The 17,177-nt window shown below is 40.2% G+C and overlaps 2 protein-coding genes across 6 annotated transcripts in view; both read left to right on the forward strand.

Moving 5' to 3' along the window:
- The window catches only part of LOC139934446 (protein broad-minded-like), a 91,614-nt gene extending 75,764 nt beyond the window's left edge, over nucleotides 1-15,850 (forward strand). For all 5 annotated transcript variants that reach the window (XM_071928685.1, XM_071928689.1, XM_071928686.1 and 2 more), the window contains 4 exons: nucleotides 2,514-2,668; nucleotides 9,314-9,454; nucleotides 9,892-10,080; nucleotides 10,537-15,850. In XM_071928685.1, the coding sequence (XP_071784786.1) occupies nucleotides 2,514-2,668; nucleotides 9,314-9,454; nucleotides 9,892-10,080; nucleotides 10,537-10,650 (599 nt within the window). In that variant the 3' untranslated portion in view covers nucleotides 10,651-15,850. The remainder of the gene's footprint in view (nucleotides 1-2,513; nucleotides 2,669-9,313; nucleotides 9,455-9,891; nucleotides 10,081-10,536) is intronic.
- Nucleotides 3,677-4,834, forward strand: LOC139934390 (uncharacterized). The gene has a single exon (XM_071928604.1). The coding sequence runs from the start codon at nucleotides 3,848-3,850 to the stop codon at nucleotides 4,832-4,834; it is 987 nt and encodes a 328-aa protein (XP_071784705.1). The 5' UTR covers nucleotides 3,677-3,847.
- Nucleotides 15,851-17,177: the final 1,327 nt, after the last annotated feature.

The raw sequence follows: 17,177 nt of genomic DNA on the forward strand, positions 1-17,177 counted from the left end.
TTTAAATCTCAAACTTTGGACTTGCCCGTTTAAGTTCATTTCTTCCTGAGGTGTATACATGTAGTGGCCGGGCAACTGTGATGATGGAATGTTTCTGACCTGTGTTATGTCCACAAACTGATTGATCAAAGTGATGAGATTGACATTGCTGTCTGCTAGTGCCTGAAGAGTAGTGAGAATTCTTTCTTCAAAGAAACTTGGCATAAAAGTATGTCAAGCTGTAGTGGTTTTGGTGTGCCTGGTTACATGTAGCTCTGGAGTTTGCTTTGAATAATGGCACTCCATATAAGAAAGTATACAATGTATCACTGCACGATACCCCATACCCCCATCGTAGCTACAATATATAGGCCTACCTAGGAAAAAACAACAATTAACTGCAAAAAGAATGTTCAACTTTGTAAATTCACTAATAAAAGTTGAGTATTTAACTGCGTACATGTACTTGGAAAGATTAGGAGTGTTAAAATAACTTTGATACAAATACGCATTTTTTGAGCAAGTCAAACTATACAGTAATTGCATGAATCAGCATACGCATTTCTTGTTTCAATTTACCAATGAGGAAGGTGTAATATGAATTTAGTTTAAACTAAAGATTGCCTTGGTATATTGACCTTTCACCAAAAAGTTGTTTTCAAACATTTATATGCATTGCTGGGATAGAAAGTGCAAAAACACTGTAATATGCTCAAGATACGCACTTTTTGAGAAAATTGCAATTTAAGATTTAATTTTCCTATGAGTTTGTGTACAAGACAAAGGATTAACTCATAATTTCAAAGACTTGGCATGTCAATTTGATGATAAAACTATTTTTATGGATAGATCTGCCGCCTGGGGTAAAATTTGGCGAAAAAATAAAAATAAATTAAATTTTGACATTTTTGGCACTTTTTGACCTCAATATGACCTTACACGAGGGTGGTATTTGAGAATTTTTTTTCTCGAAAGACTGCCTGTGTACATTAATCTTTAAAAAAAAATTGTTTGAAACATATAAATGCACCATTGGGTGCACAAAAAGCTGGTATACTAAAAATGTACACTTTTCAAGATAATCACACTTTTACGTTTTGCTTTGCTATACGTTTGTGTACAAGGTCAAAGTTAATTCGTCAATTACATACGTTTGGCATATCAACATTAACTTAAAAATACATTTTATGGATAAATCTATTACTTGGGGTCAAAATTTGTGAAAATTTCAAAAATGCAAACTTTTTGCCTAATTTGAAATTTTGACCTTAAAATGAGTCGTTAAGACCCCACATGAAGGTGGTATTTGAACTATTTTTTTTCTCAAAAACTGCCTGGGTATATTTACCTTTCAAAAAAAGTTGTTTGAAACCAATATATGCACCAATGGGGATGGGGAGTGCAAGAACAATTGGTGTACTCAAAATGTACCCTTTTCAAGATAATCACACTTTTACACTTCCGTTTTGCTATACATTTGTGCACAAGGTCAAAGTTTATACGTTAATTACATAGGTTTGTAGTATCAACATAAAGTTAAAAATGCATTTTATGGATAGATCTATCAAATGTGAACACATTTGACGCAAATTTTGAAAATATTGATTTTTGACCTTTTTTGACCTTTTTACCCCAAAATGACCTTAAAATTCAAAATCAAGCTGGGCATCCACCCGAGCCCATGCTCCATTCATCTAGCATGGATGCCAGCCATTAACAAACTATGCCGTGGTTTTTTTTCTAGAGCACTTTTTAAAGTTTGGCTGGTCTACTACTATCTGTACAAAGTATGTAGTCACTTATTAATAGTTGCCAACACCTTTGCAGACCAGTTAAACAGTTTTGTAGCTGCATAGAAGCTCACATTTAAGACGATTTTGCATAATAATATAGAGACAAAAGTGGCTTTTGGCGGGCATTTTGAAAAATGGTTGCCAATATATTGACCCCCTTATCTAAAGAAAGTTGGTAGTCACTTGTTAATAGTTGCCAACACCTTTGCAGACCAGTTAAACAGTTTCCAAGCCCAATAGAAGCTCACATTTAAGAAGATTTTGCATAATAATGTAGAGACAAAAATGGCTTTTGGCGGCATTTTTGCGGCCACATTGAAAAACTAGCCGCCAAAATGACTCCTCTATCCTTATAAAGTGCGTAGTCACTTATTAATAGTTGCCACACCTTTGCAGACCAGTATCGTAGCCCAAAAGAAGATCACGCTTAAGAAGATTTTGCATAATAATAGAGATAAAAGTGCCATTTGGCGACCATTTTGAAAAATGGTTGCCAAATTGACTGTTGCAGACCAGTTAAACAGTATCATAGCCTCATAGCTCACATCATAGAGACAAAAGTGGCTTTTGCGGCCATTTTTCAAAATGGCTACCAAAGCCAAAATTCCTGTCTGACTTCTGTCTTTGTTACATGTACATCATTTGTCTTATTTTTAAATGAAATGGAAACAAATATATATGTTAATATGCATTCATAATGTAATTGTTTTCCTTGACCAATGTCATTGAATGTGTGTTAAGGCTTTCTGAAAGGTGATTACATGGGTTTTGATTGGTTTGTTGCTACCATCTTTTTGCTACACTCTGGTAACCGTGACAAAGCGTGGAATCTTCTTCAGAAGTGTTTTTGTATTTTGTCATCTGGCTACTTGAGCATGGCTCGCCTGCATGCTTCGGTAAGTTTAATTTTTTGTGCTTTTTTATGTGAGTTATTTGAATATTTTATTAATGGTTTTCTGTTCTCGTGTGAAAAGGGCTAGGCCAACCGGGGTGAGTGGATCGAACTGGTATGGTTCTGCACCAACGGACTTCTTTGTTTTTATTTTATTTGACATAAGGCCAAACAAAATAATATGTGTGTTTCCGGTTACCCGACCGACCTTAGAAAAACACGCCGACCCTATGGAATTTTATACATTTACAGACAAAATTAAATAAAACAATCCCGATCCCACTCCCCGTTTGACAAAACACTGCACAATTTTAACGTTTGTATATTTGATGTTTCTTTTTTCTAAAATGTTTTCACATTTAAAATAAAGCATTAGAAAATACACATTTTCTTACGAGAAAAGACGTCGTTGATCCATGGTTGATCAAGTACTAGTATTGCAACGACGGACGGACGACGTGTAGCGTGTGTTGGGAGGTCGCAGCATGCATTTACACGTGCGATTTTGTAATGCTAGCAATCTGTTAATTGCGCTGCTCAATCTTGAGATTGCACAACAGATGTTGATTGAGCGATGTACGCCGACGGGCTGCGCTACGCCCTCGCATTTGCGCCGCCTGGAAACTCGCTAAAATTCCCACGTGACACGTCGAGTCTTGTCTCAATGTGTTTATTGCCCGGTTCGCGTAGATTTTACCAATAGAGGGTGTTTATCTCACGCTATTGCATTGTTCCGAAACGACCTCTAGCGTTCAATGTTTCTTGTATTTTATTGCCGCACGCAAAGTAATAACGACTACAGGCGTAGAATCTGCTTTTGTGTTACGTGAAATTTACAGACCTCAGACAGTTGCTCTTTGGGGCTTATTTTCTGTGTCATTTTAAGAGATTATATTTCAGCCTAGTCGTCAGACTCACCCTGTATTATGTTCCATTTAATACGGTCTGAACCACCCTTTAAATAAAATGGAAAGTTCCTCCATTCATAAAAATGCAAATGAGCCCATGCCCCAGCACATAAATACCTCTCCAAACCATTGAAGCATGTCTTTGTTCTTAGTGGTACGGTCTGCGTGCACGTGTTATTCACGCACTCTTAGTCCTTATAGTTTTACGTACGTTACCTTACTACTTATTCTTACTACATTTAACAACGAAGTTTTGACAACGTTTCCTGTGCATCATGTCTTCTACGACCAAGAAAACAAAAACATCCAGTAAGACGGCTCCTCCGCCTGCTGCTGGGGAGAAAAACAAGAAACCTGCTACAATTTCTTCTGCTCCGACCTCGCCTTGGGTCGATGAGCGAAGTAAAGAAACCGACCCCGCCTTGCCTTGGGCGGGAGGAGAACGTGCAAAGGCACAGTTACAGAACCTTGAGCCAGAGAAAGGGTCGCCTTGCCCTTCTTCCCAACATTCTCCGTCCATGGCCCCGAGAGTTTCTCGAGTTCCACAGGCACAGTTTGTTGCAAACACCGGTACGGGTTTTACCTCGCCTTGGGTTGCCCCTCCAACCGGAAACATCACGACAGGGACCGCTCAACAACAGTGGAATTTTCCTGCTGACGCTAGAGGGCAGTATACCAACATGGCGCCGCCCATGTACCCGTTTTACGGTGGGATGAATCCGTTCATGTTCAGACAATATGGACAACCTATGACAGCCCAATGGCCACAAAATCAGCGACAGCAGTACCCCGCTGCTTCTCCTGCATCTTCCCTAGCTCTTCCGAACCCCGTCGCTTGGGGTTCTGGAGTTATTGACCAGGTTAGTCACGATGTTTCTGCCGCAAACTCCGACGCCGCCGATCGTTTTATCACCGATACCGATGGGGCTTCGGCCTCGGGTACGTCCGGATCCGACAGTCATGGCTTCCGCAACCCGCATTGCAAATCAATCGGTACTCCAGTGACTGACAAGGTTCTTTCTTGGTGGGAACAACTTCGCACCAACAAGCTTGGACATGAGGAGATTAAAGAAGAACTTTCAAATAATCTCATCCCTACAGAGCAAGAAAAATTCTTCAAAGCTCCAGAACTTCCTAGCCAGGTAAAGTCTTCCTTTAAAGAAGCTCGATCCTCCTTGGTGTCACAAGATGACCGCCTTAAAGATTCTCATGGCCATGTTCTCAAGTCTGCCCTCCCCTTGGTTCATCTTTTCGATATCTAGCGGACCCCTTGTGCCTTGACGCTATCAATGCTACCATGGTGAAGGAACATGTTACTACTGCGCTTATCTTGCTGGGATCAGCTAGCCAGAGCCTTGCCGTAGCTCGCCAACATGCCTTTGACGATCTACTCGACAAGCGTTTCGACTCTTTGAAAAAGAAAGCACCCTCGATGGATTTCTTCTTCGGTGGTAATCTCGTCAAAGATATAGAGGAGGCAGAAAAGGCTAATAAATTAGCCTCAAAGGTCGTCAAGGGAATTTGGGATCGACATCTCTTTCTTCAAAAAAGAGTAGATTTTCTCCTTACTCTTTAGCAGTCGCGAGAAAATTCAGAGGAGGTCGTACTTTTCGAGGTGGCCGATCATTCAACAATTCCACCAGTTATGGGAATGGAAGGTCATCATGGTCTACCCGTAGCAACACATTCAAGGGCAACCGGAATGCTGATGACAAATCAAAAAAGTAGATCAGTTTCCTCAGACAGGTCATCTCGTATTTTTGTTCAACACTGGAGAACTCTTACGCAAGACAGCTGGATTCTCCAGTCAGTTTGTGGCCACAAGATAGAATTTATAAGTCCATCGTTTCAGTTGCAGGAAAGAGTACCTGCCAATCGTATGGACTCCGCACCTCAAGTAGAGTTAGTGCAAGCAGAAGTTCAAAAGTTATTGAAGAAAAAAGCCATCACACTGGAAGTTCCAGTGGAGGGCCAATTCTTTTCCTCTCTGTTTTTAATTCCAAAGAAATCAGGAGAGCTTCGGCCGATCATAAATCTTCGTCCGCTAAACAAGTTTGTGCTTTATCAACACTTCAAGATGGAAGGAATAAACCTAGTAAAGGATTTGTTAAATCAAGACGACTTCTTGGGCTCAATCGACCTAAAGGACGCCTACCTCATGGTTCCTATTCACATGGAACATCGCAAATACCTCCGTTTCCGTTGGCAAGACAGTCTGTTTCAGTTTGCTTGTCTCCCCTTCGGCCTATCAAGCGCTCCAAGAACGTTTACGAAAGTTCTCAAACCAGTCGCTGCACATCTACGTCAGAGGGGAATTCGATGTGTGTTTTACCTCTAGACGACATTGTCATTCTAGGCAAAACGTCAGAGGAATGCAAGGAAAACTTGAACATAACCGCCAACCTACTTCAGAAGTTGGGTTTCTTGATAAATCACGACAAGTCTCATTTTGTCCCATCACACCAGTTAACTTACCTTGGTTTCCTCATCAATTCATCTACAATGACTTTGGCCCTGCCAGGGGAGAAAGTAAACAAGATTGTAGAACATTGCCTAAGCATTCTTCAAGCAAAAAAGTTGACGGTGAGGGATCTTGCACGACTACTCGGCCGCCTATCCTCGAGTATTCAGGCAGTCTTTCCGGCACCGCTGTTCTACCGAAGCCTACAACAGGACAAGGTGATTGCCCTACACAGAGAAAACTGGTACGAGTCCGAGTTGATACTTTCCCCGGCCTCTCGAGTGGAATTGGAAACTTGGATAAGCTGCATCAGAGTGTGGAACGGTCAAACCCTTCTCAACCCAACTCCAGATCTGACAATTCAGACAGACGCATCACTCCAGGGTTGGGGTGCCTGCCTAGGGAAGCTGCAGTGCAAGGGCAGATGGTCGTTACAGGAACAATCTCTACACATCAACCATCTCGAATTGCTGGCAGTGTTTTACACATGTATGCCCTCAAGTCCTTAGTGAGTCAGAGACGGGACATCCACATCCGGGTGCAGGTAGACAACATGACAGCCCTGTCGTATATCAATCACAAAGGGGGCACTCACTCTCACGAGCTATCAAGCCTAGCAGTACAGATTTGGACATGGTGTTTAGCCAAACACATGACACTAACAGCAGAATATCTGCCAAGGGTAGAAAACACAGAAGCCGACAAACTGTCTCGCATGTTCAACGACAGAACAGAATGGCACCTTCTTCCCGAAGTCTTCAGAAAAGTGACACGGGTGATGGGTGTCTGCCCGTCAATAGATCTGTTTGCATCCCGCCTCAACACACAACTTCCGCCATTCGTGTCATGGCTACCCGACCCTCTAGCCTGGAGAGTGGACGCATTCACCATCAACTGGGGAAACCTAGAGGTTTACTTGTTTCCACCATTTGCACTTCTCGCAAGATGTCTTCAAAAGGTCCTTGCAAAAGAGGCCACAGTTCTTCTGATAGCCCCTGTGTGGAAAACGCAACCCTGGTACCCACGTCTGTTAGAACTCACAGTGAGAACTCCAGTCTTATTGCCTCGTCAATTGGAGCTACTGAGGTTGTGTCACAACAACCAATATCATCCAATGTGGAAAACCTTGCAGTTAGCCGCATGGAAGCTATCGGGCAATCCTTATCAGCAAGAGGTATTTCGCAGCAAGTGTCCTCCGTCATCCTATCATCCTGGCGCCATGGCACTAATGCCCAGTTCAATTCAGCATGGAACCAATGGAGTCGCTGGTGTGTTCAACGACAAGTTGATCCTGTTCGAGCACCTCTAGCTGACATCCTCGAGTTCTTGCACAGTCTGTTCCAGCAAGGACTACAATATCGAACGATCAGTGTTTATAGATCAGCAATTTCTTCAGCTCATTTTCCGGTGGAAGGAGCTCCGGTTGGTCAACATTCCCTGGTTTCAAGATTTTTCAAAGGAATCTTCAACATTCGTCCACCGCAGCCTAAATATTGTACAACATGGGATACCGGGAAGGTCTTACGGTACATCCTTTCACTCCCTCGGAATAGAGAGCTAAGTTTAAGGCTTCTGACCTTGAAAACAGCTATGCTGGTTGCACTTGTTACGGCGGGACGCTGTTCTTCCTTAATCGCTTTGGGCTTGCAGTTTATGCAAAAAACAAAAACAGCTTTTGTGTTTACCCTGGTGAAACCAACGAAGTGCTCTGCAGCCAGCAAGACTGCCAAGAAAGTGACTTTAACACATTATCCCCCCCCCCCGACAGTAAACTTTGTGTGGTGAAAGCCTTGGAAGTATATCTTCAGAGGACAAAGCCTGCCCGAGGACAGGGTAAGGACAAACTTACCAGTCTGTTCTTGTCATTTGTGAAACCTGTTCATGCTGTGGTGTCCGCTACTATGGCACGGTGGTTGAGAACCATCATGGCTTCATCTGGTATAGATGTGTCTCATTATCGGGCACATTCTACTAGGGGAGCAGCCACCTCGGCAGCTGCTCGAGCAGGGGTATCTACAGCACAGATCCTGAAAGCTGCAGATTGGTCATCAGAGTCTACCTTAACAAGGTTTTACAGGAGAGATGTTACAACATCAGAGTTCCAGACAGCTGTCCTGGCTTCGGTCAAGCGTTGAAATATACAGGGTGAGTCTGACGACTAGGCTGAAATATAATTTCAAATTATGTTAAGGTACTTACCTGACATATAATTGGAATTATATGAAGCCGTAGGAGGAGAGACTCACACACCCTCCCTCTGCATCTCAGATTATCTTCTTCTTGCCCACCCATGAGTCTACCTCAGCCAGCTACTTACCTTCACTTACCTACAAAGAGACATGCTTCAATGGTTTGGAGAGGTATTTATGTGCTGGGGCTGGGCTCATTTGCATTTTTATGAATGGAGGAACTTTCCACTTTATTTAAAGGGTGGTTCAGACCGTATTAAATGGAACATAATACAGGGTGAGTCTCTCCTCCTACGGCTTCATATAATTCCAATTATATGTCAGGTAAGTACCTTAACATAATTTGAAATTTTCGAGCGAACTTGGACATCGTTGAATTTACAGAAAATTTACATGCAAGGGCAAAAATATTTTTAACATTCGTTCCTACCCTAAGTTTTGAAGCAATAAAATAATTTGACAAAATAAAATGTGTTTTCGTCCCTACCGACCCTAATTTTTTGGCCAGTGTAATAGGAAACACACATATTATTTTGTTTGGCCTAATGAAGTATCATTATGGGGGGGGGGCACGGTTGGCTTGTGCGGAAAGCAAGGTGACCCTGGTTCGAGGCCATACATGTATGTGAGTTGAGTTGTGCGTTGAGATATGTGCGTTGGTTCTCTGCTGTACCACGAAGGTTTCCCAGACCATGCGGTTTTCCTCCCTCGGAAGAATCACTTTCGATCTCTGGCTGTGCTCTGTTTTCTTAATGGGTTAATGTGGCTGGCTGCCCTTCCATGTCTAGTCCAGAATCATGTAGCCGCGCCTTTCGCAATTCAGCTTTAATATCGACTTTAATATCTATTATGTTTGTATAATTTTTCTCTTTTTTTTTGGGTGGGGGGGGGGAGTGGTTAGGCTTGTTGATATGCAACTCTTTATTGGAAATTCAGACATCCATTTATTCCTGTGACTGATCTTAAATCTCTGCTAGCATGTTATTGTATCTCTTTTTTCTTCCAAACATGGGATTAAATTAACCAAAGTTATCATTTCATATAAATAAGATGTTGAGTAATTTCATTATTTTATTTGTGTGTGAATGAAGGAACATGTTCAGTTGGATATTGCATCCAGTGGTATTCATCCAGTGTTTTCAAGGACAGGGCATAATGTGGAGCTTATCTTGCAGACTGAAGTACCACATGTCTACACAGCCTTCAGGATGTCTGGTTATACTCCTTCACAGGTAGGTTTCTCCCTTGTTTTGTCTCTTCTTTTTGTCTCTTTCTTTTTGTCTTGAAGTTTGTACCTGCATTAACAGGGTTTATGAATTTGTATTGCACAATATGTAGTTTCAATCATGGATGCGCATAGCATAATCATTGTATTTACTGCAGATCTTGGGCCACTTTTGTGGCTCTGCTTACCAGAAGCACAGAATCGGCGCTTACGGAAGTAGGGAATTCTGTGCGTTCGTTTCTAGGTATTCTACGCTTACAGGGCTATCACAGAAATTCGGCACTTGCACGTAGCGGGGAATCGTGATCATAAGCGTATAATATCGCAATAAGCAGAGCCATGAAATTGGGCCCATGTTAGTTTGACTTTCAAAGTAGTGCTCTTGCAGTGGATTGAACTTCCAATTCTCTTGCTTGTTTACTTGTATGTCACTTTTATGTTTAGATTTGCCAGCAATGGCTACGTCAATGTTTCTGGAACTACTTGGACTGGACAGATATTAGCCAGTACATAGCACTCTGCATTGTGATGGGTGTCGATTACCAAGTGTATATGTGTGTTGCTGTACTACACTTTCTTCAGCAAAGACTTTTGTTGCATACACAGACACAACAACTGCAGGTATTCTTGAAGGTGAGCAATCAATCAAAACATTTTAATGTCTTAAAGGCAGTGGACACTATTGGTAATTGTCAAAGATTAGCCTTCACAGTTGGTGTATCTCAACATATGCATAAAATAACAAACCTGTGAAAAATTGAGCTCGATCAGTCATCGAAGTTGCGAGATAATAATGAAAAAAAAATAACCCTTGTCACACGAAGTTGTGTGCGTTTAGATGGTTGATTTCAAGACCTCAAGTTCTAAACTTGAGGTCTCGAAATCAAATTTATGGAAAATTACTTCTTTCTTGAAAACTATGGCACTTCAGAGGGAGCCGTTTCTCACAATATCCTTTTGTCAACCTTTCAAATAACTTTGAAGAACCTGCAATTTATATTTTAATTTGTATTGTTTCAGTCACAGAAGTTATGGTTACACGACTTAATCTAAGGCATTGACACAAACGGTATTTGGTTAATATTACAGGAAAACAGTATTGAAGGCTTTCATGTCAGGCTGCATGTTGACTATATGACCAAGCTTGAGAAGAAGTACCGAAGTACAGTACTGCCAGACATGAAGAACCTTCATCAAGCATGATGCAGTCAAGTTTTTTTTCAAGCTCAAACAGCAACTAAAATTAACAGGATAAAAGACTCAAGTTATTTATCATACATGTAGCTATTCTTGGCATGCAATCACACTGATCAAGATGTTTAATGCACTTTATGCAGAAAGTAGCCACACTGATCGGTTAATAAATTGGCCACTGGTAGAGTAACTATAAATATAAATATGAATAGTAAGTTTGTCAGTACATGAGTTGGTCAAAGTTAGCAACACTGGTTAATAAAAGAGTAGGCAACACTGGTCAATAAAAGAGTTGGTATTCACTGGTCAATAAAGGAGTAAGACCGCGTTTACACTAGATCCAGAAAGGTGGATTGACATTCTGCATCTTTTTACGACCGTAGATCACGATCCAGTGTCGCATTTACACCAGTGCTTAATCCGGCTCCGATTACACTTTTGAACAGGATGTTTATTGGCACTGACGTCACCGTTCCTCGGAAAGAGCTCAAGGGTCACGATTTTAGTGCCATATTTTCTTCAAGGTACAAGTACATCAACAAAGATAAATGACGGAGCGATCTGTAATTATTGGCGAAAACGAAAAGTATTATGTGAAGATTTTTGTACTCGGCCGGAGCGTCGAGTAAATCAGTCTGGCACCAATTCAGTTGTAGCAATTGATCAGACATGTTATTATAATGTCGTTCAGGGAACCTGACAAAACCTAGTTTTCGTACCCAAACATTTGTACATGTGCTCGATCTCGTTATATGGTAACGTTGCAAATTATTTGTTCGAACGCAATAATGAGAACGTGTGTACAACTTCTCAAACGAGATAAAGTTGTCAAGATTGTTGGGATATTTCGAAAAGTTCACTCTCGAAAATCATTTGATTTACTCCTCTAAAACGTGTAAATGTTTCAGACAACAATGACAATGGAGGTAGAATACATGTAGATAGCAACTTAAACCAAATACAGCAACAAAGCAAGCTCAGAAGGTAGCAATGTATGTATTTAGGAGACTGAAAACAACAAAATGTTTCACACACGCATAGTCCATGTGCACTGTGCATGCCATCCATCACAACAACGAAGACGCTCACAAATAATATTCGGCAAAGAGAAAAGCGCGCCACTCCCAACGAAACCGGAAATGGCCACCTCAAATTGCCGTGTCTAAGCCACCTTTGCTTTTACACCTGTATTTGAATCCACATTGCCGGACCTTAATCCACCAATTGCTGGATTCAACCCTCCTCGAAAGGTGGATTGAAATTGCTGGATACGGACCCGGGTCTGGCCCGGCATTTTTGCGTTTACACTAGCCGTTAATCCACCTTGCCGGATTCGATCCGGGTCTGATCCGGCTTTCGGGATCTAGTGTAATAAAGGAGTTAGCCACACTCGTTAATATCAGAGTTAGCCACACTGGTCAATAAAGGAATTCTAACCACACTTGTATGTGAAGGAGTTGGATCTACAGTACTTTATCCACATAACTGCCTCTTAATGTATACAGTTGTTCTTTTCATGGAAGTGTCCTGGTAGCTTGGTGTGGTGCACCAGCCTCCAGTCATTGTGTTACCAGCATGTGGTTGGGTTGCATGCTTGGCTATTTGGGGGCCATTCATAATAGTCAATTCATAATAGTCAATAGTCACCCACAATTTCGAAAAAAGATCAAAACTTTTTAACATTGAATGGCTACATGTACTTGCTTGAATATTTTTGCCATTGAATGCTCCAGATTGCAACTCTTCACCTTGTGAACCTTAGTCAAGGTATAAATGGGTCTCATAACTCAAACAAGTATGCATATAGGACATAAATAAAATGAGCAAATATCTAAAAACTGTTCACAACAAAGTTCGCTTAAAAACATTTGTAAAACATTTCCCATTAGTGTACACAAACCTATCGCTTCTGTTTCCCACCTAACAAAATCCAGATAGAAAAATAGAAGTGAAGGCTTATATGAAACTGTATAATGTGTATTATGTTATCTGATTTTTAATAACATTGTTTATATTGTATATTACTTGTAAAGGGAAAGAAGTCAAACTTCTGACAGAACAGGAGTGGGTCTAGAATTTAAATTGTGTTCTAAAATAACTGTCTTAAGGTTGTAATTTATTGATTTACTTCATTTTGTATTTATTAATTTACTTTATTTTATTATCATTTGTACATTTTTTTTTTTTTACTGTTAGATATATGTATAATGAGTAGGGTAGATGGTCTTAGCTTTCGATCCAAACCGGACCTTATTCAGAGGCATGGAACAAGTACAAACAAATACATATCCATATATAGAAAAAAGAGGGGAAAGGGATTAAGGGATTAGGGGAAGGATCCAGAAAAATTTGGAAAATTACAGCCAATCAAAGTTTCTATTCTAGAAACAATTGGTGGCTATGAACCAATAGGAGTAAAGTGGTGGTGATAAAGGATGTTTGGTATGAGAGGATGGATTACTGGACCATAAAAGTGGTAAATGCACCGATGTATAACCATAGAGGAATAATACACAAGGAGTTACAACGAACAGAAGATCAAACGTCAAAGGTCTGGTACCGCCACAGATTTCCTAACCGCATGCGACAAAAGCTGTCTCTCTGTTTGCGCTTGCACAAAATGTAATAAAAGATTACGTCATGCATTGCGTGCATCATAGCGGCCGGGTCCTACTAAAAGCCGACAACAAGCCGACAACAAGTTTTAAATACCTAAAAAATGGCAAATAAACCATAGATACATGTATACTAGAACTATGTGTGTTCTGTAATATAAACATAAATTTAATGGAAAAACTTTACGAAAAGTGTGAATTTTTAACCAGAAAAAAACCCTGCACTTTCACGGAAAACAGTCGGACGCCATCTTGGCTTAAAATCGTGTCTAGACCAGTCCATTATGATGCGGGTAAGTCAGATTTAGCAATAGAGGGCGGGCGTAATGCACTGTGCACACTGCAGTGAGGGTCTTCACATGAAGCCCGCCCTCTGTTGTTGACAAGTGCTAAATCTACCTGTATCATAATGGTCTTGTCCAAACACGTTTTTTGAACCATTTTTTAGGTTTTTAAAACTTGTTGGCTGCATGTTGGCGGCGCTCTGGACTTGTTGTCGGCGTTGTCGGCTTGTTGTCGGCTTTTAGTAGGACCGTAGTGGCGTAGTACGATGTTTTTGAAAAAGTCAGATTTTCATTCGCACCCCAACAAAAATTGCTCCACAACGCAACTCATAAATGTCTGCACGAATGCGTAGACAAAGGGCTCACTGAGCAAAGACCGTCATTTTTAACCGCCAAAATCGGCCCAAAGTTATCAAAATCCAAGAAGTATTTAAGCACTATTTCAGTCATATATCAATAATTGTATTACCAGAATATCAACGTAACTTTCCTTCTGAAAGCAGAATCAGAATCTCACTGCACATCGAACGGACAATAAAGCTAACATGTACATGTGGTATAGAGCTACTGCGCATGCAATTAATGTTTTGTTCGTTTGTTCGGAATTATGTACTATTAAAAAACACAAACGAGTAATTTCTCCACTGTGCAGTCCAAAGCGGTAACAGACCCTGTGCACAAGAGAACTTAATCATCCATGGTGACAACGACAATCCATTGATATGTGGGGGCTTAGCGGGCTGTTCAAACTCCTTGTGTATTATTCCTCCATGGTATAACAATGCAGGGAAACATGAAAGGGTAGGATTAGAGAACAAGTTGCATCATGATGCAAGTCAATTAAAGAATAACAAGATCAAAGGTAGGATGATATTAAAAATAGGTGTGGAGGAACCTGTGGGGAAAATGGGTAACTACGTACCACTGCAAATGGAGATAGTTATTGTAAACCACTATAAAAAATAAAAAAACAATTTCTTGACGCAAAAAAAATGCTTATTTACACTTTGTGGCTAAATAATACACGTCCCCCTTCTGTGTTACAATGATGTTTTCAGAAGGACACTAAAGAGGACGTCCTAAAGAGGACGAACAACATGGAGAGCCTACCAATAGTATCCACTGCCTTTAATAAGGTTCAAATATTCATACCATTTTCATAACAAAACTTTGTGCTCGGATCTCCCTCAAATAGTATTGGTTAAGTTTGTATTAGATGTATCTATCAAACTGAGAAAGCCCGCATGGCATGGGAAACACACTAAATTTGAGAAACTACATACAGACTTTGCCACAAAACTCGAGGTGTTGACACTGACCCATATTATTTCTAATAATGACATCTGTAATTCTACCCAACTTTTGAAATTTATCCTATTTGCAGATGATACAAACATTTTTGATAGTGGACAAAAAAAATGACGCGGTTACCCTTATGAACAATGAATTAGCTAACGTTTGTGAATGGTTTACGTGTAATAGATTATCGTTGAACTTAAAGAAAACACATGCGATGGTTTTTACAAATAAATCTATAGATAAAAACGTTAATATTCGCCTCAATAATAATGTTATTGAACAGGTAAATTCATGTACATTCTTGGGTGTCGTCATTGACGATAAGCTTACATGGAAAAATCATTGTCGGAAAGTTCTCCCTTTAATTTCCCGCAACCTTGGCATCATTAGAAAGCTTAAACATTATGTTCCTCCTTATATTTTGCTTTCCATATTGTCATGTCTACAGTATTGTATACTTGCCTAGGGTAACACCCACAAAACATTCCTTGAGAAGTTGTTTGTTGTACAAAAAAATCCTTAAGATTAATTAATGGGTCTGGCCCCAGAGATCACTCTGGACCGCTTTTTGTCAAATTCAACACATTATCTGTAAATACCATATGTGTGAGTCTTTAATGTATAACTTTGAAAAAACTGTATCTCTACCGTTGAATATTAGAAATCTGTTTGTAAGGAACACTGACATTCATACATACAACACTAGGGCTTCAGATAAACTTCATCTAATTAAATTTGGGACAACCATGGGACAACTCTCCACCTTTCAACTGTAAGATATCAGGGACCTCGCCCTCCTTTGGAATAAAATTTGATCTTCGTGCCCAGCATTAACCTCAATTAGAGTTTGTAAGAAGAAATACAAAAAGCAACTTCTTCTTTATAAAGTTAACGATAACTAGGAGCTTTATGAACTTTTACTTTAAAGTTATAGATGTTTTTTTTCCTTTAAATGTATTTCTTGACTTGTCAGGTTATGAATAATTATTAAATTAAATTATTCAATAAATAAACCACATATTTCCGGACCCCCTAAAGGGACATAGTTATTTTTCTTTATTTTTTCGTTACCGCGAAATAATATTTCGTTCCTTCGAAATAATTATTTCGTTTCCTCGAAATAAATATTTTGTTCCCTCGTGTATGGCACGCCAAAGCGGAATTTATTCAACACTACACGGAAACTGCGTCAACATAAAACATAAACACAACATAACATTACTGTTCAACATTATTTAAAGGCAGTGGACACTATTGGTAAATACTCAAAATAATTATTAGCATAAAACCTTACTTGGTAACGAGTAATGTGGAGAGGCTGATAGTATAAAACATTGTGAGAAACGGCTCCCTCTGAAGTGACGTAGTTTTCGAGAAAGAAGTAATTTTCCACAAATTTGATTTCGAGACCTCCAGTTTAGAATTTGAGGTCTCGAAATCAAGCATCAGAAAGCCATAACTTCGTGTGACAAGGGTGTTTTTTCTTTCATAGCTATTTCATAGTAATCTCGGTAATTAGGCCTGCACTAAACGTTGCTCTAGAAATGGGTTCATGTGAACGAGTATAAGTAACAAGTCTTGCAGCAGAGTTTTGAATCCATTGAAGAGAGTCGGGTAACCCAACAACAGACCATTACAGTTATAATGAAAAACATAGAGAGCTCGAGGTGCACTACAATTTCCGTTGTTTTGGTTTTTAAAGAACCTTTTTTGCAAATTTGCACCGGCACACTCGGGTGGGGTATCCGCAAGAAGTAATCACGCTAATTCGGCTTTTCGGGGTGGCTCGAAAATTCAAAAGTTTATTCCCCGGGCAGGGAAAAGGGAAGAGCGGCCATCTTTGTTTTTTTAAATTCAACTCTGGAAATCGCGTTTTGACGGTGCAAATCGACCAAGTTGAGCATCCTGAACAACTTTTCTGTGTGGAGACATGCAAAATTCGCAAAACCTTGGGAATTACAACTTTTTGGTGCAAAAGTGACGTCATAATTTGACCAAAAATCGTCGATTACCGCCAAGGTGAAACATTGACTGGGTTCAAATTTGCACCGGCACACTCGGGTGGGGTATCCGCAAGAAGTAATCACGCTACTTCGGCTTTTCGGGATCTCGAAAATTAAAAAGTTTATTCCCCGGGTAGGGAAAAGGGAAGAGCGGCCATCTTGTTTTTCTAATAGTCAACTCTGGAAATCGCGTTTTGACGGTGCAAATCGACCAAGTTGAGCATCTTGAACAACTTTCCTGTGTGGAGTCGTGCAAAATTCGCAAAACCTTGGGAATACCAACTTTTTGGTGCAAAAGTGACGTCATAGTTTGACCAAAAGTCGTCGATTACCGC

The sequence above is a fragment of the Asterias amurensis genome, chromosome 3 (assembly GCF_032118995.1).
Source record: "Asterias amurensis chromosome 3, ASM3211899v1".
NCBI classification, from domain to species: domain Eukaryota; kingdom Metazoa; phylum Echinodermata; class Asteroidea; order Forcipulatida; family Asteriidae; genus Asterias; species Asterias amurensis.